The sequence below is a fragment of the Rhizophagus irregularis genome, chromosome 4 (genome assembly GCF_026210795.1).
Source record: "Rhizophagus irregularis chromosome 4, complete sequence".
NCBI lineage: Eukaryota > Fungi > Glomeromycota > Glomeromycetes > Glomerales > Glomeraceae > Rhizophagus > Rhizophagus irregularis.
The window spans coordinates 1,293,330-1,316,112 of record NC_089432.1 but is presented as its reverse complement, the minus strand read 5'-3'; the positions used below and the strand labels follow the sequence as shown (position 1 = coordinate 1,316,112).

General features: G+C 28.7%; 4 protein-coding genes across 4 annotated transcripts; 1 reads left to right on the top strand and 3 right to left on the bottom strand.

Annotated features, from left to right (window-relative positions):
• Positions 1-16: 16 nt before the first annotated feature.
• On the bottom strand, positions 17-2,125 carry OCT59_023661 (uncharacterized protein; the record flags this gene model as incomplete). The annotated part of the gene is made up of 1 exon (XM_066134867.1): positions 17-2,125. One exon carries the CDS (start codon positions 2,123-2,125, stop codon positions 17-19), a length of 2,109 nt encoding a protein of 702 aa, XP_065990951.1.
• A 4,658-nt stretch (positions 2,126-6,783) lies between these two features.
• Positions 6,784-7,608, top strand: OCT59_023660 (uncharacterized protein; the record flags this gene model as incomplete). The annotated part of the gene is made up of 1 exon (XM_025326456.1): positions 6,784-7,608. One exon carries the CDS (start codon positions 6,784-6,786, stop codon positions 7,606-7,608), a length of 825 nt encoding a protein of 274 aa, XP_025176075.1.
• Positions 7,609-12,746: 5,138 nt separating this feature from the next.
• Positions 12,747-13,307, bottom strand: OCT59_023659 (uncharacterized protein; the record flags this gene model as incomplete). Its single annotated transcript, XM_025326455.1, has 1 exon — positions 12,747-13,307. One exon carries the CDS (start codon positions 13,305-13,307, stop codon positions 12,747-12,749), a length of 561 nt encoding a protein of 186 aa, XP_025176074.1.
• An 8,321-nt stretch (positions 13,308-21,628) lies between these two features.
• OCT59_023658 (uncharacterized protein) lies at positions 21,629-22,252 on the bottom strand (the record flags this gene model as incomplete). The annotated part of the gene is made up of 1 exon (XM_025326454.1): positions 21,629-22,252. One exon carries the CDS (start codon positions 22,250-22,252, stop codon positions 21,629-21,631), a length of 624 nt encoding a protein of 207 aa, XP_025176073.1.
• Between the last annotated feature and the right edge of the window lie 531 nt (positions 22,253-22,783).

Here is a 22,783-nt window from a genome sequence, read left to right as displayed (position 1 = left end):
GATTTAGGATCAACAATTAGCGTGTCGCGTTGAAGCTCGGGAGGAGGTTCAATGGGTTATAAGATTTGACGGTAAAAGTGTCATTTTTCACGGGTTCATCTAGTGTTTTATCAATTATGCCTTCGAAGATGGCACCGTCCGACATAGCGGTGTCGTCAGGGGCATCAGTGTCATCTTCTGTTACCGGGACAAATTCACTATCTTCAGCTGAATTGTTGTAGTCTTTGTTATTTCTAAGGTTGTATTTGGATTTGGTGGATCTGTACGAAGTTTGATCATATGGTGTAATTTTTTTGGATATTTTACGAGGGCGTTCTTGTGTGGATAAAATTTCTTTCTTACTAAGTAAACTAATGTTAGTGGTAAGACGTTCGAGGATTGAATCATATTTATCTAGTCTTGTATTCACATTCGTAAGTGATGTGTTCATTAGGCTAGCGTTGTGATGGATGTCAGCGATTGTTTTGTCCGTTTTAACTTTATCTTCTTGTAAAGTTTTAATATTATTTAGGAGATTTTGTATTTGTTTCTCTAGCTCTATGATTCTTTTGTCTATTTCATCATTTGATGTGTGCTGATGCTGGTATTGAGGAGTAGATGTAGAGGGTTCGTCCCAGTTATTAATATCGTTCATATTGTGTGTTTTGTTGTATGGTTGTCTTGTTTGACGGGGGTATTGTGATTTAGTAGGTAGTGATCTTATATTGTGGGTATCTGTTTGTGATGATGAACGTTTGTTGTTGGTTTGTGATGAGTTTGAGTTTTTATTAGCGTTAAGAGAAATCACGTGATTGTATCTGTTTTTGTGGTTCTCGTGGATAGTGATTTTTTCTTCTTTTCTATCAATAAATCTTTTGTTATATATTTTACGGTTATCACTTGTTGTTTTGAAGTTTATATCGTCACAGTTTTGAGAAATATGTAAAGGGGATCCACAAGTGTTGCAAGTTTTGGCTGATATGTGCCCTGGAATGATATAGATGTTGTGGTTCTCGAATAGTGAAGACGCGCCTCCCGTAGCGTTATCAGGGTAATTTTCTGGTGAAACATATACGTAAGCGTTTTTCATAGTTGAATATCGAGTCGTTTGTGTGAACGTACAAGTACGTCCATATACATGTTTGATAAGTGGATTAAGATCCATAGCTGTTGTGTTGAGTGGTAGTCCAGTAATTTTAAAGTATTTACTGGTGCGTTTTTGATACTCAGGGTCATTCTGATTGCCTGGTAGAATTCTTACTACGAAATTTTCTATTTCTAAGCTCCAATAGTTTTCTTTCATGAAATAATCGTAGGCGGATTGTTTATCGAAGCGTACGATTAGTTGTTTGTATGCCGGTTTGATGAAAATCGGGCGTCCACGATTGTTGCGGTTAGGTAATTTTCTTGGCGGTTTTTTGAGCTCTTTATGGTCTATAACATTGCTGTTGGTCTTGATAGCAAGGTGTTTAATAAGCATTGATGTGTCATAATTATAAGGTATGTCCATAATTTTTATGACTGCTGCGTCCAAGTTAGCGAATTTTTGATCCAATAAGGTGTTGATAGCTTCATTGGTTAATTCGTATATTTTAACCTGTTTAAGGTTATCAGGGCTCTTTTCTATATATTGCTTAAGTGAGTCCCATGTTCTAAAATATATAGTAAAATATTTGTATGTGGAAGTTACGTTGGATTCAAATTTGAAGGCGTTACTGTCACGGATAAATGCCGTTTTTAGTAAGTTAATTATTTCGTTGTTTGAAAGATCAGATTTAAAACTATCTCTGGGAATAAATCCTTTGTGTGCTTTGTTAAGAGCTTGTGATGTTTGTGTAAAAATATCAGTTAGCACGGTCATTGGAATCGCATTTGGTAAGTTTGATTGTGTGGCTGTTTGTGATTCCGGTGATTTTCCTTTATCTGGATTAGGTTCCGAAGGATCTTCCTCCATATTAGTCAAGTTTTCGTTGATTGGTGTTTGCGTGTGAGTATCATTTTTTGATAGGTCACGTGATGTGAGTTCAATTTCACTGTGAGAGAGGTCGTGAGTTGAAGAAGTAGCTATAACTTCTTCCATAGGACAGTCCGTAGGTACTTTATCGATATTTGGTTCAGGAAGGTTATTAGGTTTACTGTTAGACATATTGTTAACTGTGTTTGGTGAAGAGTACGTATAGTATATATCTTCTTCGTTAGTTACCGAACGATAAGATTTTTCTATGTTTTTTAGGAATTTTTTTGAAAATTTTTTTCCAATATTAAAACTCATATGATAATGTTCCGAAGAGAACGTAGAGGCCAAAACTGGTGAAGAAAATGGTACTTGTCTATAAAGAAATGTGTTTTTTAACGAAAATTTCTTCTGTGAATTTTTGGTATTTTACGATCGTCGGAAAGAGTTTTTTTAAATAAGCCCATAGGAAAAGGATCGAAGCAAAGAGTGTAGATATTTACATTTGTTAATCGAAGTCACGTGATTCACGTTAAAAAAATTATTTCCGATAGAAAATTTCTCACAAATGTAAATTAATAGAATAGTATACTAATTTTTCTTTTTTGTAGGGTCAATAATGATGGGGGGAAAAGGTTGAAATAATGTTTACTGGGCGTGGATCTATTGGGATTCATCTGTTTTTACAGCTTTGGTTTCAGTCTTATTATAAATTTTCTCTCGTAATTTTTTTTCCTACAAAATGTTTTGATTAATTTTAGTTAGGTCCACCATAGTCTAGTTTTAGGTTAGACATAGGAATGGGTTTGTTCTTCTTTTGTTTTATTTTATTTATTTGATTTTATGCATTAGACTAGGATAAACTCTGTTATGGGGATGCGTCTTGATTTGCAAGTTACGCTCCAGGTATCTTGTACACTACAGGGTTTTAGCCCAACAGTAATAAGATGCGTTACAGTTTTTAAAAAAAAAAAGATAACCTAGTGAAATATTTAACAAATAAAATTGATTGCAAATTTACAATTTTATCTTACAAAATAAATAATAAAATTAAAATAATAAAGTTATACTTCTTTGAAACAAATTTCTAGCTAAGAAATTGGAATCTACATCTTATAAACAGTCATCCATCTCGTATCCAAATATGTTTTTTAATCCATCACCTCCAATCTGTTTTTCTTAATTTAATTTTCAATTCTAGTAGTTCTTTGAGTCTATGTGACTTTTTAAAATATGTTACAATAACTGTATACCATTGAATAATTTTTTGAAAATGTATATTTTATTAAATCTTTTGTAATCAAATTTAGTGAATATGCTACATATCTAATATTGAGGATGTGGAAATCTTTCAGTAATTAAATTTCGTGCAGAATGAACATTTGATCCAGCATCTGTCACGATACCTACAAACTTTTGAATGCCAATATCTTCAAGAACTGACTGTATTTGTCGAGCAAGAAATTCCGCAATATGGCTCTCACTACCGAAATCTCCGAAAACCGATTTTTTATAAACTTTTATAATAAAATACTATATAACGTATCCGAACTTAACCCCCATGCATATATTAGCCATATAATATTCTTGTATTTTCTAAAATGAACAGTCATGTGACTGTGGCAATATACTAATCCAGGCCAAATTTATAGTGCCGGTTATGTCAAGCGAATTATTAATTTTGACCAGCACCACAAATTTGGCCTAAATTATCTAGAAGTTCAACTCTCTATAAATGCACTCCCTTGAGACCGGAAATAAGTGTGCATATCATTAATTTATATTATAAAAAAAAAATACCGGAATATGAATTTATAGATTATCTGTAATTATGTATAAATATGTGTAATTATCATACTTTTAATCATCGGCTAGAATAATAACTTTTTCATAGTTCAAGAACATGAACGTAAAACCGCAACAATACCGCAGTCACAATGTATCACATTATGTACAAAATTTAATAAGGGATGCATTAAAAATTTATAAGATAATTCACTTAATAATTAATCCCTTCATTAGATAATATACTCAACGATTAATCTTAAAAGAAATTTTAAAAAATTAACACTTTATTAATTTGATAATTTCATAATTTCAGTCAAAACATGACGTGAAAATTTCACGAAGTCACGTAAATGCATTTATATAGAAATCTTTATATTAACGGAATTTAAAAATCGGGTGCATTTAGCACTAATTCCCAACTTGGGCGGATTAAATAGTCATTTAAATTTCAAATCTTATCTAAATCTGATCTGATCTGATCTGACCTGATCTGTATAGAACCTTATTTCAGCTTAAAAAGGGTATGCATTTATATGGGTGCATTTATAGAGTTGACTGTATTATATAACGAATTCACTATATATCAAACCGCAAATAAATTCTATAGGACTATCCTATTATCCGGATTGATATTCGGATCTACGGATAACCCTATAGGGTAAAATATTTTTGCTAAAAAAAGTAAGGTACGATCATCAAAATATAGGTATATACCAAAAATTAATTGACCCTTAATATTGATACATGTATGATTGACATTTTGTTAAAGAATAATAATTGGTACATGAAAGTTAAAATTTAATATTGAATCATTAAACCATATGTTCGTTATCTAGAATAATTCGGATTATTCAAACGGATTATTCCATATTATTCATAAGATAATTCGGTGAAAAACTGTATAAATAACATCGTTAATAAATATAATGTGTCACGTATATAAATTTTTGTGGAAATTAAATTTTAATAACTCCTGGAATAAAAAATATGTGCTGTTATTATTGCTATTATGCGACATAATGAAAAATTATGAATGACAAGTAATATTTAAATTGGTTTGAATTTTAATTTGTAGTATTTTTTATTAATAATAATCATGCTCATAAAAAAAAATCGAATAATTACATTTGTTTTTAAATAATTATATTTGTTATACACTGTATATAAATCTTTGTTTGCAAAATCAAAAATAAATTTAATGATGAAATTAAATATTGAAATAACAAACATTACTTTAATAGAGGATTATTTGGTTATCTCCGCGTGATTTTTATTAATAATTTAAAGAAAATTTCTTAATTTACACTAAGTGTTCATACACGTATCACGTGACTTATTAAAAAGAAAAAAAAAATTATGCGCAAAAATTCTTAATAAATTTTCAAAGGAAATCTGTTTTTTTTTTCGTTTTTTTTCGTTAAATTTAATTCTACCCAACATTAAATAATCGGCATAAAAATTTACTTTTTTGTAAACCCGTGTTTGAACGTACAAATAGAAATCGTCTATAATTTAAATTTTCATAATTATCCTTTAATTCAATTAATTCATGATATGTACGTTCATTTGTTTTTAAATAATTATATTATTATATATTCTGCATTTAAAAATTTTTAATAATGAAATTGAGCGTAAATGTTGAAACATGATTGATATAAACAAATCTGTGCTGATTTTTCATATGCACCAATCAGATTGCGAAACTTGCATTTTGATCGAAAATTCTGGAAATTTACGGGTAAACGCTGAATTACAAAATCAGCTTAGCCCAAAGTATATGATGAAATCAAATGCATTTTTTATAAAAAACATTTTTTTTTTAGTTAAATCATGAAATTTAATAAGCAAAAAAGATTTTCAAAAAGCTAAAATTAGATGAGTAATAGATAAAGCTTAATACAAAAATAACGTACTTTTGAAAACGAAAGATAATTTATCGTATATTATTTACTAATTGATAATAACTTAAGTTTTTATAATTGGTGTAACATAAGTTACAAAATAAAATGGCGATTTTTCGCCAAATTTTGAGAAAATATTCGTAAAATTGATCAATGTACAAAAATAATGAAATTTCATTAAAAATATTTATAAAGTTACGAATAAAACTTGTTTACGAAGTTTTTCGGCCAAAGGACCATCCTTTACATGTTAAGGTTCAGCACCAATTTGAAAACATTTTTGTTTATTAATTTATGTATTTTTTTGATTAAATCGGCGGTAATAATTAAATTTTGAAATAATGATATGCTCTGGAGTTATTCTCATTAATAATATTATTTTCAATATTGGAAATATTATAATTGAGTAAATAAACCTAAAATTTTCTTACTCGCTCCAGGTGCTCAAATCTACATTAAATTATGTCACTGATAGTAACATAATTTAAAAAAATATTTTAATGGTTAATGAACACTATATAGATTACATATTCATACAAAAAATAAAATTAGAGATAAAAATAGAATAAAATATTATATTTGTAATTAGATCAGTTGCATAAAATGTGTGCATTTAATTTTTTTTAAAAATATAATCATGTCAAATAATCACGTGTTACTCCAATTAGTTTAGCTTATTTACTTAATTTAGTTTAGCTAACCCTATAAAAAAATTCAACCAAATATATTCTATCAATTCACATTTAAGAGTTTTTTTTATAAAACACTATATATAGCCATTTGTCTTATTGTCGTACATAGTCACGTTGCCGGACGGACATCCGTAGAAGTGTATAGTTCTTTATTATTCTTCGGACTAATAAAATAATACATAAATTATTTGATACTAAACACGGAAGTTATGGAAAATCTCCATTTGGATGAAATTCAGGAGTCTTAATTCCTTTTTTTGGATAATTGTAAAGATTCGTTTGGTTCAGAAGATATTAAATTTTCTATAAACGCATCACTTATTTTGATTTTTATAAAAATGATCTACAATAAACCTGTCGAAAAATAATTATATAAAAAGCTCGCGTATGTCAATTTTAAATTCGCTATAAGATAGAATTCTCTAGAATATTTTGAATTATTTGAAAATATTTTACTGTATGATTTAATATGCCTAAAAATACATTAAGAAGACAAAAAAGTCTTAAACATTTTACATTTATTAATTCTAATGTTAGTGATCATGTAGATAATTCCAATTTAAATAACGAAACAAATTTTAATGGGAATAACTACAATAATTTATTCATTAACCTCAAACCAGCTTTTCCTTCAACTATAACTACTAAAGATCTAATCAAAACCGCTAATACAAATAACAAACCAAAATGGTTTCCAAACGCATTTATCGCGTATAGAATGGCATTAGTGAGAGAATTTCGTATTAAAAATTGTAAATTACCTTCTATGGGTGAAGTTTCTAAAATCGCTAAAAATTTTTGGAATATGGAACCCAAGAATGTAAAAGATTTTTATGAAGCACTTGTTAAGGAAGCGAAATCAACTTATAAGAAAAATAACATTCAAATTTTATTGGATAAACATATGGATTACACGGAACAAGGAAGTGACGTAACTGAAAAGCAACTCGAGAAAGTAAATCCTATCCACAATTCAGTCGCTAGTGCTGAAAATAATAATAATGCTGGTATTCCTACCGTTAACATTTCCTTAGTTAATTCTTTACCCGACATTCCCTATGAAATAAATTCAACACTTAATAATCGAGAGTACCCTATTCACAATTCAGTCGCTAGTGCTGAAAATAATAATAATGCTGGTATTCCTACCGCTAACATTTCCTTAGTTAATTCTTTACCCGACATTCCCTATGAATTAAATTCAACACTTAATGATCGAGAGTACATTAAAGTGTTGGAACAAATAATCGCGAACTTAATCGGTTCACATTGGCAAATTTGCGAACATTATTGATAAAAACTAAAAATTGGCATGATTTCGTTTTACATACGTACAATCTATTAATTGCAATTGATTATGAAACGTTAACATTAAGACATTTCAATTCTTTAATATAAGTTAAATAATACGGCAAATATAGTATTGATCTTATGAAAATTAAATTTATAAAGTATGTTAAAAAATATATAGAATTCGTGCGACGAGCTGGTCTTACGTACAACACGATTAATCTGAATAATCTGAATATAGTGGTTAAATTAAAAATTTTTTATGTCGATTAAATTAAATCTTTCGATCTTTTAATTTGTATGAGTGCGGTGGGAGGCGTGAGTCGTAATTTCATTTATATTTCCTATATTAAAATACTGTAATTCTTTATGACAATAAATTTGTTTCATTGCACATTTTAACTTGTGCAAAGAATTTTAGTCCATTCTTTCGTATGAATCATAAACAAATTATGAGGAGAAACTAAGATTTTTCTAAGTTGAAAAGTCTGTTGCTTATAAGTAAATAGTATTCTTTTGTTTTCTAATTTAAAGAACATCTGTACCATTTTACCGGCGGCATTTCACGTCCATCCTTGCCATAGTTTTATTAATAATGCCTATCCAACATCTTACGTTATTAAATAATGATTATATCCTTGCTATTATTGGCCAGACGATTAGTTGATGAATGCGAATTGAAGGGTTAATATAATATAAAAGCATTCTGCGGCTCTTACTATTATAAAAAATCATTTAGATATATAGTATGATCGTACCTTCCAACATTAACAATAAAGGAAAAATCACTTTTTTTTATTTTTGTAGAATTGTGTGAATGAATGAATAGATTCATGAATTATTAATTGATCAAGATGCAAAATCAAATAAGAAAAATTACATTCAAATTACTTAGAAATTAATCTTTCATGTTGGCAATCTGAAAAAGACATTGAAAATTGTTAACGTATACATATTTATCGAAAATTTTCAAGTCCTTTATTGTCCGGAGCGTAGCGAAGGACTTTCTATTGTAGAGCACTTATAACTGACAATTTTGGATTAACCCATGAAATTTTCCTTCTGTCCATCCGCTGACGTCACCTCATTAATTTGCTTTTTCGATTATGAATGATGATTTTGTAACACTGCTTATTTTATTTTGTGTTACGTATTTTTATATGCTATTTTCGTAAACAATTACTTTTTTTTTTTTAATAAAAAAAGATACCGAGTAAATAAGCGCGACGACTTTAACGGTTTCCGTTTTCTAGTAATAATTATTTGTATGTTGACTTTATAAATTTTAACTGCGATTTATGTTATGTGTTAACTCATTCAGAACGTTTTAAACCATAAAAAGCTATTGCTGTAAGTTTTTTAATTTTAAAACTACTATTTTTTAGCATTTAATCACGTGGTAATAAACTAACTCGGGATATCGTCAAATTCTACGAATATTTATGTTAATGTAATAATTGCAGGAATCAACTAATGAGAATATAAAAATTTGAAAATCAATTCTTGAATAATAAATTACGAATGTTACAAATATCATAGTAAAAACTATTACTAAAAAAAATTAATTTACACTTTGTGATAAGTCCTTTTTAAATTATATTGAAACAAATCTTTTTAAATAAAAAAACTCTTGTGTTCAAAATTGAATTAAAAAGGTAATGTCTATTGCTAAATTTGAAAACCTGTTTCGGAAATTTAATTACTACAAACGTGTTACAACGTTTCCGTGTAACAAATCACTTGATCGATCGTAATACAATTCTTAAAATTTCGCCGAAGGGAAATTTATCAAATTCATTTCACCGAATTTCCATTTCACTGAATTCCCATTTCACCGAATTCCATTTCACCGAAAATGGTAGCAATTAAACATTTTTATAAAAAATATTCAACGTGCAATGAAAATGAAGCGTTTGAACCAATTCTTTTAACTGATATTAATTGTTGCGCAATAAATAATTTTCCTGAAAACATTTATTTACGAAAAAGTATGTAAAAAAAAGATTAATATATCTGATATTATAAACAACCAATCTATAAAGATGAGATAAATTTCATCTAATTCTTTAGTATAAAAAAAATAAAATGACCAAATAGAATAAATAATTTTTCGGAATGTTTTATTCGGCGAAACGTCCGACCATTCGGTGAAACGTTCATTCGGTTTTCGGCAAAAAGTCCCGATACTATTCTTACATATGCAAGAAAGTTTTAAATTTTTTATTTTAATTCGTGATCCGTATAAAACAAGTAGTGAAAATCACTATTCAAATTCGGGGGGAATCATTTTTTGCGATTATCTCGTATTCTAGTGATCCATTTTTTGTTATGTAACTCTCCACGTTCTTTATATTAAAAATAAAAAAAAAATCGACGAAATTGGACCAATAGATCGTGAGATAATTACAAAACCGGGTCTAGATTCCTCACGATATTCTCCGAACTAAAAATAGGTTTTATAATTATCGCTACTATTGGTCCAATTTCGATGATCTTTTTTTTATTTTGTGGACACAACAAAAATTGTTCATCGAAATTGGATTGCTGGGTCAACAGATCATCGCAAAAAACAATTTTTTTATTCCCCCGAATTTGAATAGTGATTTTCACTACTTGTTATACGGATCACGAATTAATTATAATATATGCCTAAAACCAAAGAAACAAAAAAAAAATAATAATCGCGAACGCTTTATATTCATTAACTATAATGTTGACACAACGGCAGGTAGTAAGTGAGTAACGGAAATTGGCTAAGTAAGTAACGTAAAATTACTAATTTAGGTCAATTTACGTTACTCCCCTTATATAAGGCACGGAACGTAAAGTCAATTATATTTACTTTACGTTACTCCCTTTATATATAAGGTACATAAGGGGGATTGCTAAACGTCACCTGAGCGATCATCGCCTGGGTTTTTTTTCAAGTATGTCACAATTGTCACATGATGCACAGTAATTTATTTATTAATCGGCTGATGGCTGATTGTTTTAGCTAATTTTTGATCGGTTAAACTTAAAATTTTATTGAGAAGATATTTTTAAAAAAAATTTTTTGCAAATATATTTAATTAAAAATAATCTTATTTAATGAAATTTTATTTGCAAATATTAAATTCAAGTCACACATTTTGATTTTAAAGAAAAAAATCACCATATTGAGTATACTGAAAATGAGATTCGATAAACAAATAAACATGACGCGATCATGTGGCAAATATAAGGAGTAACGTAAAGTATTTACCAAAAAAATTTACGTTCCGTACCTTATATAAGAGAAGTAACGTAATAGATCATGTGACTTACGTTACTTACTTTGCCAATTTCCGTTACTTACTTTCTATATATTCATTACAACGGGGAAACAGGCTTTTGAAGTCTCAGTATAATATCTAGCAAGAAGGGTGAATACTCTGATATATCAGCTTGGAATCCCGCTCTACCCCTAGTTCTGAACCCGTTCGCGCCTAAAAAATAGATTTCTTGGCATTTTTTGTTTCTACGCGTGAATGATTCGGTGAAACTCGATAAGGATCAAAATAAAATAAAAATTATACCGCTGTATCTGATCAATGCTTCGAGTATAATGATATAATTTTACCTTGTCCTAAATTTTTATCATGTTAATTTTAAATCTTATTAGCCCTGTAAAAAAAGTCGATCCGTTTTTTATATTCCATTTTTTTTCCCGTAAAAGGCTCATATTTCCGGAATTAATAACCTTATATCACGGAATTTATCGATTTATTTACATTTTCTGTGAATGAATCGTGAAAGGCTCATTTTTACGGAGTTTTTACAGAAATAACGGATAAAATTTTTTATAGGGTAGAAGCAGATGATTTGCTCCGTTTTCCTAAAATCTTAATATCTTTTAGTTCTATAAATATGTACAGCCTCAATTAATATGATTTATGAGCGATTTACACTTGTGAAACTATTCTTTTTTTATTGTCTTATTTGTTTGTTTATTTGCCCTATAAAAAATGATATTGTCCAAACACTTCAGTTTTTTGTTCGGAAATCGACCCCGTTCCGAACATTTACTTGACATTTATTGGACATTCATCATGATCATATTGTACGTTTTTTTATGTAGTTAAAAATTCTCAATCTCCGCATCTTGTATTAAATTGTACCAAATGTTGTGTAATAGCGTGCGAGTGTCCGGAAAAAAATCAACCCATTCCGAATATTTATCGGACAAACATTTTTTATAGAGTTGTATATATAATCTTCGAATAATCTTCTAGAGAAAACTTAAATTCTATTAATTATGGCGTATAGTTAAATAATAGATATAATAGGCATAAAAGGCACAAATAAACATCCGATTTTCCGATTTAAAATCTCGTAATTCTCGTCATTATTTGGCTTGCAATATAGCAGTATTCGGATTTGCATTCGAAATTAAGAATTAATTATTTTCGTGATAGTACGTATATGATATTTTAGTTTTAAAGGCTGAGGCGTTGAGCATATGTAAAATAAAAATTTTTTTGAGAATTTGATCATTTTACAACACAAATTAATGCTAAAAATATTCGTTTTTTTACATGGAAAATTTCTGTACCGCCAAATTTTCGGAATTTATTTATTTTTTAACACTTTTATTAACATTATGAATTTTTTTTTGTATAGAATATTTTTTGGATAAGAGAAATTATAATTAACTAATCAATTTCATGAATGTTTAAAACCTTATTGAACGAAAAAAAAAACGGTTTAATTAACTTATAAAAAAAATTCTTGCTCCTTATAAATTTATTATAATAAAATACGAGTAATTTGGGTTAAAATTAATTCATAAAATTCATAAAGCCAACCAACGAAAAATAATTATATTTGATTATTAATTGCAAAAGTCATGAATAAAAAAAAAACGTCATATAGTAACCATAATTAGGAAGACTTTAAATATTTTCCATAGGTATTTCCCGATTTGGAAAAATCTATTAAATTGCATATTAAATTTCTGTGTAACATAAGCATATTAGTGGATTCCTGTGTGACATAAGCTCCATTTAAAATATTAAATGGATTTCATATACCTATTAAATTTATGTGTAAAAAAACAAATAAATACTATTTTTCAATTTCACGGTCAATGCTTTTTTTTTAAGATTTGTAAACATAAATCAATTAATTTTTAAGTAAATAATCAATTGTTTGTTCCAACACTTTAATGTACTCTCGATCGTTGATCGAAGTAGTCAAACTATCAGTTGAACTGACACTAGGAGAGCTAAATTTATTATCATGGATAGAATTCTCAGCATTACCAGAATTCTGAGTCTGGTGATTTTCATTCACGACTGTGTCATAACTTTCTTGATTATTTACCATGCCGCTCATGTGTTTATCCAACACGATTTGAATATTATTTTGTTTATAAATTGATTTTACATCCTTAACAAGTGATTCATAATAATCCTTTACGTGTTTAGGTTCCATGTTCCAAGAATTTTTTGCGATTTTAGAAACTTTACTCATAGGAGGTAATTTACAATTTTTAATGCGATATTCTTTCATTAATGCCATTCGATATGCAATAAAAGCGTTTGGAAGAGGTTTTGGATTATTATTAGTATTGTTTTTTTTAATTAGATCATCCATCATTAAAGTAGAAGGAAATGATGGTTTGAGAATAATGGAGTTTTCGCCGTTTTTGTAATATTGTTGATTTGAAGAGATTTTGGGCATATTGAAAATTACTAACTAAATAAATTTGAATCTCATTTACTTCTTTAGAGACGTGGAAAATTTGGCCATTTTATAGCAAAAATATCGATATATTAATTTCTTTTAATACATGGTATGACGCTCATCTGGAGTTCCGAACCCGCTCGCTTCTAAAAATAGTTTTCTTGGCATTTTTTATTTCTACGCGCGGTGAAACTCGATAAAAAGTTATACCGCAGTATCGGATCAATGCTTCGAGTATAATGATAAAATTTTTACCTTGTCAAGCTGTTTATCATGTTAAATTTGAATTTATTATTAGAAGCAGATGATTTGCTCTGCTTTCTTAAAATCTTAATATCTTTGTTCTATAAATATGTACAGCCTCAATTCGTGTGATTTATTAGCGATTTACACTTGTGAAACTATTCATGGGTTTAAAAACGTCATTGTCTTATTTATTTGTTTGTTTGTTTATTTGTATATATAATCTTCGAATAATCTTCCAGAGCAAACTTAGTTAAATTCTATTAATTATAGCGTATAATCAATATAATAGATAGGCACAAAAGGCACAAATAAACATCCGATTCTCCCTATTATTTGGCTTATAATATAGCAGTATTAGGATTTGCATTCGAATTAAGAATTACTAATTATTGTCGTGATAGTACGTATATGATATCTTAGTTTTAAAGGTTGAGGCGTTGAACATATGTAAAATAAAAATTTTTTGAGAATTTGGTCATTTTACAACAAAAATTATTACTAAAATTTTTCGTTTTTTACATGGAGAATTTCTGTACCGCTAAACTTTCGATATTTGTAAAATTCCTCGAAATTATTATCTATTTTCAAACACTTTAACATTATGAATTTTTTCAATAGAATATTTTTTTGGATAAGAGAAATTATAATTGACTAATCAATTTCATGAATATTTTAAAACCTCATTGAACGAAAAAAAAAACAACATAAAAAAATTCTTATAATTTGGGTTAAAATTGACGATCCCGACCAAACTTGTACTAACCAATTCTAAGGCCAACCAACAAAAACAATTATATTTAATTATTAATTACAATATTTTTCCAATAGGGATTTCCCGATTTGGGAAAATCTATAAAATTGCATATTAAATTTCTGTGTAACATAAGGTTAAAATCTATATAATCTATATTCTCTATATATATATAATTAAAAAGAATGGTGTTTGTGTGACTAACGTTTAGATTAGCCTGTATAAATAATCTTTGAACTGTGCGTTATTTCATCTGCGCCTCTGCACCTGATCTATTACGTTTTCTTATGGTCCGATATATATATAATTAAAAAAAATGGTGTTTGTGTGACTAACGTTTAGATTAGCCTGTATAAATAATCTTTGAATTGTGCGTTATTCATCTGCGCCTCTGCACCTGATCTATTACGTTTTCTTATAGTCCGATACATGCAATGTTAATTACTAATGTTGCGCCTTAATAGTTAAGACCACTTGATCGGCAGATTCATTCTGTGCAAGAGAATTAATTTTGATTCTCGATAATTTCCCTTTCGCTAATATTTATAAGCGATAGGTAATTAACTATCTTTAGCAATAATGATAGATCCCTATAACGGGTTTTTTTTTTTGCGATGTATTTTTTTGATTATATAGATTATAAAGATTTTTTTAACAATAAAACGCTATGATGATATTTTTGTTTTTATATCAATAAAATATTTAAAATTGCCTTTGTAATGCATTTGTAAGCACATAAATAAATCATAAATTCTACAATAACCTTCGTGTAATAATAAGATTTGCATCAAATTTCCATCAATATAACACATCTACTTATATATACTGAAATTGATATAGAACTTTTCAAAGTGAAACACCTAAACAACGGAAAAAGAAGATTAAATAATGAACGTCAAGCCGCCCATTACAGAAAAAGACGAAAAACCAGACAAAATATCATTTACATAAAGCGTCATGAACTTGGTAGAATGGATCAGATCTGTATCCATTGTGATGCCAAGTTTTGAATAGAAGAAAAAGATCGTGATAGTCGCAAAACTTCACCATCTTTTGCTGTATGTTGTACTGGTGGAAAAATCACCTTTACTTAAACCACCATCATATTTACTAAATTTGTATATTTCATCAAGTTCTGATGCAAATTCATTTCGCAAAAATATTTAATAGTTACTCGGCACTTCGTGCCGAGTAACTGTTGTATTTGCAATAAGCAATATGATTGGTGGGATTTACTGAGCGCAGCTCAGTAAATTTTACTGATCATATTCTTATTGCAAATACATGTAAGGCACGACAGTGCCGCAGTTATGAGGTCACGTTGTGCCGAGTAACTGTTTTATCAGGCTTACGTAATAGGTATTTTTTATACAACTTAGTAACTGGTTGTACTAACATAAATCACCAATTAGTAAATGCCTGATAAAAGAGGTTATAACAACATTTTAGCATGTGCATCACTTTCAGACTAAATTAAAACATTATATATAATGAAATCTTTCAAAGTATTTAATATTGTAAGTATAATTTACTATATATTTTGTATTGTATGATGTTTTAAAATTCAATTGTTAGGAATGTTTTTAATATTTTATATTTTTATTTATTTGCACTCCTTTAAATTTCTAATTATGAACAAGAATAATACTTAAAATTTCTAAACATAAATCAGAATTTCCTTTTCATTATTCATTACTACATTAATTTAAAGCAACTTACTAATCCCGGTGCGAAGCAATGGGTTACTGCTAGTAACTTATTAAATTTATGTGTAAAAAACGAATAAATATTATTTTCAATTTCACGGAATAAATTATCGATCTTTTTTTCAGATTTGTCAACATAAATCGATTAAATTTTTAAGTAAACAATCAATTATTTGTTCCAACACTTTAATGTACTCTCGATTGTGAAGTAGAATTGTTGGCATTTGTAACATTAATTCATGACATAAAAATTAAAAGTTTTGGTCAGGATCCGGCCAAAAGAAAAAGAAAAAGAGAATTACCTATTGTGTTAAACTCATTTTATATTTGTGTTCATGTGTAATAAAAAACGTCCAAAAAAGCATCATTTTGTCCAATTTATGTTTTATCACAAAAAAACAAAAATCAAACAAAATGGTGCTTTTTTACACATGAACACAAATATAAAACAAATTTAACACATTCTGTTTTTTATGGTTGAAGGTTTCAGCCGAATCCGACCAAAAAAAAAATAAAATAAATAAAATAAAATATTGACCAATTAAAAGAAAAAAAAAATAAAAATTTAAAAAGTTTCGGCGGATCTTATCATATTGATCGTCATAATTCTGGCCAAGTTATAACTCTGACCAGAATTAACGCAAGGTATGTCGATCAGATCCTTTTTTGGTGACAACCGTTCCACAAAAATTATTTTCCTTTTGTAACATTATTTCCTAAAATAGAATTAAATTCTGGCCAGAATTATAAGTTGGCCCAAATTATGGCATTACGTAAAAGAAAAAAATTTTTTTATAATTTATATTATCCGAATTCCGGGCGCAAAAAATTACTTCAAATGACTGATTATTTAAGTCATTTGAAGAATATTAAATATTTTTATTAATTATCTTGTAAATATTAAAACTAAATCTATTTAATATAAATAAAAAAAAAAGTTTTAATAGTAGTAAAAAAGATTTAGAATCACGTGATTTATCAATTTTCTATATTATTTAATCATAAACTCCATTCACAGAATTATTCGCTTTCGGTTCCCACACAAAGAAATAGGAGCCAATATACGAGATATTATCACAACAAAACTCTGCCTTATTTTAAACATATTGTTAATGTTGACGCTTCCGCTAGCATTAGGTGGACTACGTGCAACTTTTTACATAGTGGGTCGTGGGAATCTTATAGAGACACTCTATTATTTTTTTCTCATAATTATTTACCTGTTTCGAACCTTTTAGACTCCCATAGATCACTTCTCAGTGCGATTACTTAATATCCCTTTAGCCTTTTCTCTAGTATTAGACGGGAGCATTTGCTTCGGTGAATCTCCCGTAGTTCTTTTTTATTCGTACCAGGGTGGCACCGTTCTCAGGCGGTTTGATTATAGCATAGTTTTAGGTAGCGTTTGACTTTAGTTATATCTTTAGTTCTTGTCTATCTTCCTGTAATCTAGTTCACGTGGATATTAAAAATAAAAAATAAAAAATAAATTCACAGAATTATTTATGGTCAACCAATTTAATCCTTACACCGGTCGGGGTGGGCATAGTGTGTTCGCCTCCCCCTGATACGCTGCAGTTGGCCCCAAATACCAAAAAATACCTACTGATGTAGGTGGTCCGGGGTGGGTTTAGGGTGGCCCTAGTTGGGTCACCCTAAATCTCCATTAGAAGTAAGGGTTCATCCTGGTGGTACCTTGACGGATGACAGGTTCTATGTAGATTAGTAACTTTCGATAGATTGTTCATATCTTTTTGTATACCTTGCCAACTTCACATAAAATAAATAAAATAAATAAATAAATAAATAAATAAATCACAGAATTATTTAACCAAAGGTAACATCGTCACGACAGCGACGGTTTGGTTCATAGTTTTAAAAGATTACTTCAGGCTCTTTTGCAGTGTTTTTGTAATTTGTACTGTGACCTAGTTCACGTTGAAATAAAAATAAAATTCACAGAATTATTTTATTTCGCCCTATAAAAAAAAAAATGTTCGGAAAATTGCAATATACTGGACGCTAAGTTATTGTGAATTTCCCCGGACACCTGGACACTTTCTGGACATTTTCGACGACAATTTTCGGACATTTTTTTTTTATAGGGTCGCCGAAGATCTTTTCATCATACAGCTTTATTTTACTGGCAATCTAAATAAATTTGCAATAAAATGATTTAATATATCTCAATCATTATCCATTTTCACATATGAATTGTTTAATATCTTTAACCATAAGATGGTCATAAAATTTTATTTATGTATAATAAATTTACATAATAAATAACATATTATTATTTATTACTTTAGTAATTGTGGCTATAATATTGGTTGTTAAAGCTGATTCTTAAATTACAGTAAAAAAAGAAATAGTTTAGTAGAATAATTCTGTGAGAGATTATGATTTTCACGATTATACATATCCTTCATTTGTTAAATTGTCCAATAATATTTCTGTATTTTAATGACAAATATCCAAATGACAAATGATGTAAATGACGGTCAAATGACATTCAATCATTTGGCATCTGGCATCTTGGTCATTTGTGAAATGACAAATGACAAATGATCGGGTATCATTTGAACAAATGATTCCTAATCCGAAAAATGGTCAAATGACCAGATCATTTCCGAACACTTCATCCGGTTGAAGGGTTTCCTTAATGTTGTACGATATTAAAGTACGAACTTGCCGAAATTAACGTTAACGCTATAACGTGCAAGTGCATAACTCCTAAACTCGGGCCAGTTCGTACGTTAATATCGTACTTCCTCACTGTACGTTATGAATCTTGTAGATCTGGAGATAATTTTTTTTTACCTCCGATAATTTGGGCCAGTTCCGCATCATTTTTACCAAATCTGCAATAATTTCGACCAGATCTTTCGAAGTTATTAAACATAGGTTACAAAAATTCTTGAGTCTAACCGAATTGCTGTCATATGGCCGAAATGGCTGAAACATTTCGTCTCATATGCATAGTCAACAGAATCCTTTCGCAATTATGTTGTTTTTGATTAATATAAGTTACGTGATAAAGATAGTCAAAATGATTATTTGGAAATCTTTATTTATTTTTATATATTCATTTTCAAATTTTCGAATATCTTAATTCTAGAAATTTATTCTATCAAACCCCGTGATTTTCGTCATAATTCATTAATAATTGACTAATAATTGTCCGTTGCTCTGCTGAACTTAAAACCATATCAGAATATAGATAATTGTTCACACCTGGAAATAAGTTCTAGCATGAACAATTATTACGAATCTATTGATTAAATTATTTTCCCATGATGAACTTTTTTTTGAATTGTAGAGCTCAATTACATGATAGAAATCCGTAATAATTTTGACGGAGACATGCTATACATTACACAATTCAAATTATGTTGTAACGCGTTTGCGAAATTTTCTAAAACTTTTTATAGGGCTATCGATGTTTTTTGCAGATTTACCATGAAACGATTAGAGATGACGCTGCAACTAGTAAGCCTTACTAATCGTAACTCGCAACTCGCAACCCACAACCCGCAACCCGCAACCCGCAACCCGCAACTCTAAGTTTTATTATATAGTCGTAATTTCGCAACTATTTAAAAAACAGTTGAGGCGTCAATCTTAGAAATGATTAATTTCTAAGTAAATAATTAATTATTTGTTCCAATACTCCAATGTACTCTCGGTCATTAGGTGTTGAATTCACATCATATGAGGTGTTAATCGAAGTAGAATTATTTAGTAGAAATATCAATTGAACTGACACTAGAAAAACTAACTTCATTACTATGAGTGAATTCACAGAATTTAGATTTTCGTCATAGGTTACATCGCCTTCTTGATTATTTTCCATATAGTTTATATGTTTATCCAAAAAGATTTGAATATTATTTTGCTTATAAGATAATTTTGCACCCTCAACAAGTGATCATAAAAATCCTTTACGTGTTTAGGTTCTATATTCCAAGAATTTTTTGCGATTTTAGAAACTTCACCCATAGAAGGAAATTAACAATTTTTAACGCGATATTCTTTCATCAACGCAATAAAAGCGTTAGGAAGTTTGCTATTTGTATTGGCATTTTTAGTTAAATCGTTAATCGTTAATATTGGAGAAAAAGTTGGTTTGAGGATAGTGAGAATATTGTTGGAGTCGCCTGACTCGCCTCTACCACTAGCAGTATTAGTTTTGCCACATAATTTGGAATCATTTGCATAGAATCGAGATCATTCTTGTGCTCTGTTACTCCGAATCCACCTAGGTTCTACATCCAAAACGCTGAATAAATATTAGCGCTCAAATAGATAGACATTTCAAATTTTTCACACAGGATAATTATAAGTTTGAGGAACATTAGTTGAATGTTTTGGATTAATTCATAAATCGCCATAGATATTAGAATTAATAAATGATACGTCACGTTTGCGATATTTTTTTTTTAAAGTGATTTTGGGCATATTAAAGATTTACAAAAAATTAAATAAATTTGAAACTACTTTTAGGGACGTAGGAAATTTGGACAGAACATCGATATTTTTTTAATACTTGGCGTAACGTTAATTAATAACAATACCGATTTGTCACGCATTGTTCATTTTTCATGGCCACGTTGTTGTGACAGATTATTTACTTTTAGGAGTGTTTCTTAAAATTTAATTGCCTGCCTAACATATGACCTACACGGTAAAATTATATATGCGTGCAGACTCAATTTTCTGTATATTATGTAATATCTGTTATCTCATAGGATCATGATACCAATCATTTTGTTCATATTCGGCATGTTACATTATATATTATTCATTGCTGTTATTATGTGCATTACAAATTATAGATTATAGGGTTGCAGTTTACAGATGAATAGACCAATTATTGAAATTACTTACCAAATTTGATAAGGGAGATATGACCGTACAGATGACTCAACGACGGCCAATCATTTAAACATCGCATGTAATCTTATATTCGAAAAATCTTAATTCTAAATAAATGTATTCGGATTTGCATCGCTATTAATTTTTTTTTTGGTTTTTTTTTTTTTTTTGAGAATTTGGCTATTTTGCAACTAGAAATCAATATCTTTTTTCAAATATAAAAAATTTTTTTGAACCCGCTAAACTTTTGGAATTTATAAGATTTCTCGAAATTGAAATTTATTTAGTTCTAACAAACTTATTTAGTAACATTATGGAATTTTTTGGATAAGTGAAATTATCTTTATCAATCAATCTCATGAGAAAAATGATTTAATAAACTAAAAAAGAATCTTTCTTATATATAATAAATATTATTATTTGAGTTAAGTAAAACTTACTATACAACCCAAATTCATAGAAAATTAATTGTACATGATTATTAATTATTTACTGGAATGTATAATTGCAAATTTATGAGTGAAAATTATGTAAAATAGTAATCTAAAATGAGGAAGACTTGAATATCTTTTTCATAGAGGTTTCCCGATTTGGAAAAATCTATAAAATTGCACGTTAAATTCCTGTGTAACATAGGTTTATAAAGTAGAAATACTAATTTAGTTTCTCACGACTTATTAAATTATTAAATGTGTAAAAAGCGAGTAAAGCGAGTACGGTACTATTTTTCAATTTATATATTAATTTTTAAGTAAACAGTAAATTATTTGTTCCAACACATTAATGTACTCTTGATCGCCAATCGAAGTAGAATCGACACTAAGAAAGCTAGATTTATTAGAATTCTCAACATCAAAAGGATTCTGAATCTGGCTATCTTCATTTACGACTGCATTATATGTTGCATCGTTTTCTTGACTATTTACCACATGATTACCCATATGTTTATCTAATATAATTTGAATATTATTTTGTTTATAAATTGCTTTTGCATCCTCAACAAGTGATTCATAAAAGTCCTTTACGTGTTTAGGTTCTATATTCCAAGAATTTTTAGCGATTTTAGAAACTTCACCCATAGGAGGTAATTTACAATTTTTAATACGATATTCTTTCATCAATGCCATCCTATATGCAATAAAAGCATTTGGAAGCAATTTTGGCTTACTGTTGGTATTTCTTTTAATTAGATCATCTAACATTAAGGTTGAAGGAAATGATGGTTTGAGGATAGTGAGAATATTTTTGGAGTCGCCTTTACCACTATTAGTTTTGCCACGTAAATTGAAATTATCTGTATTTATATTAGAATTAACAAATCTATCCCGCTTGCGATAATTTTGTTTTAAAGTGATTTTAGGCATGTTTGAAAAAAAAATTTAGAATTTCTTTAGAAACGTAGGAAATTTGGCCATTTTATATTCTTGAGTATATTCTGTGCATTATGTTTATTAAGAATGTACTGAGCTTATATTTAAATGTGCTACAACCCCTTGTAACGTGGAAAAATGATCAGACATTTCAAATTTATCTTGTCAATCAAAATCAGTAGATCAGCGGAACTAAAGATATGCCCGCCTTTTTTGATCGCATGATTAATGTCTATATGAAAAAACTGGGAGATTTTTGTCTTCCAAGACCTATAATAAGAAATATGGTCAATCATATATTTGGTCTCAATTATATACTAGGAAACGTTGTTCAAATTTTACTTATAATGTTGTATTGTATAACATCACGTCCGGACATTTGTGTACTTATAAAAAAAAATATGACTAATGATTTACAAACTATTCATGCGTTGCTTTTCCATCATTCTATATTTATTTAGTTATTCATTCATTTATATATTTATTTTTGAATATCTAATTATAGAACAAACTAAAAAATTAATC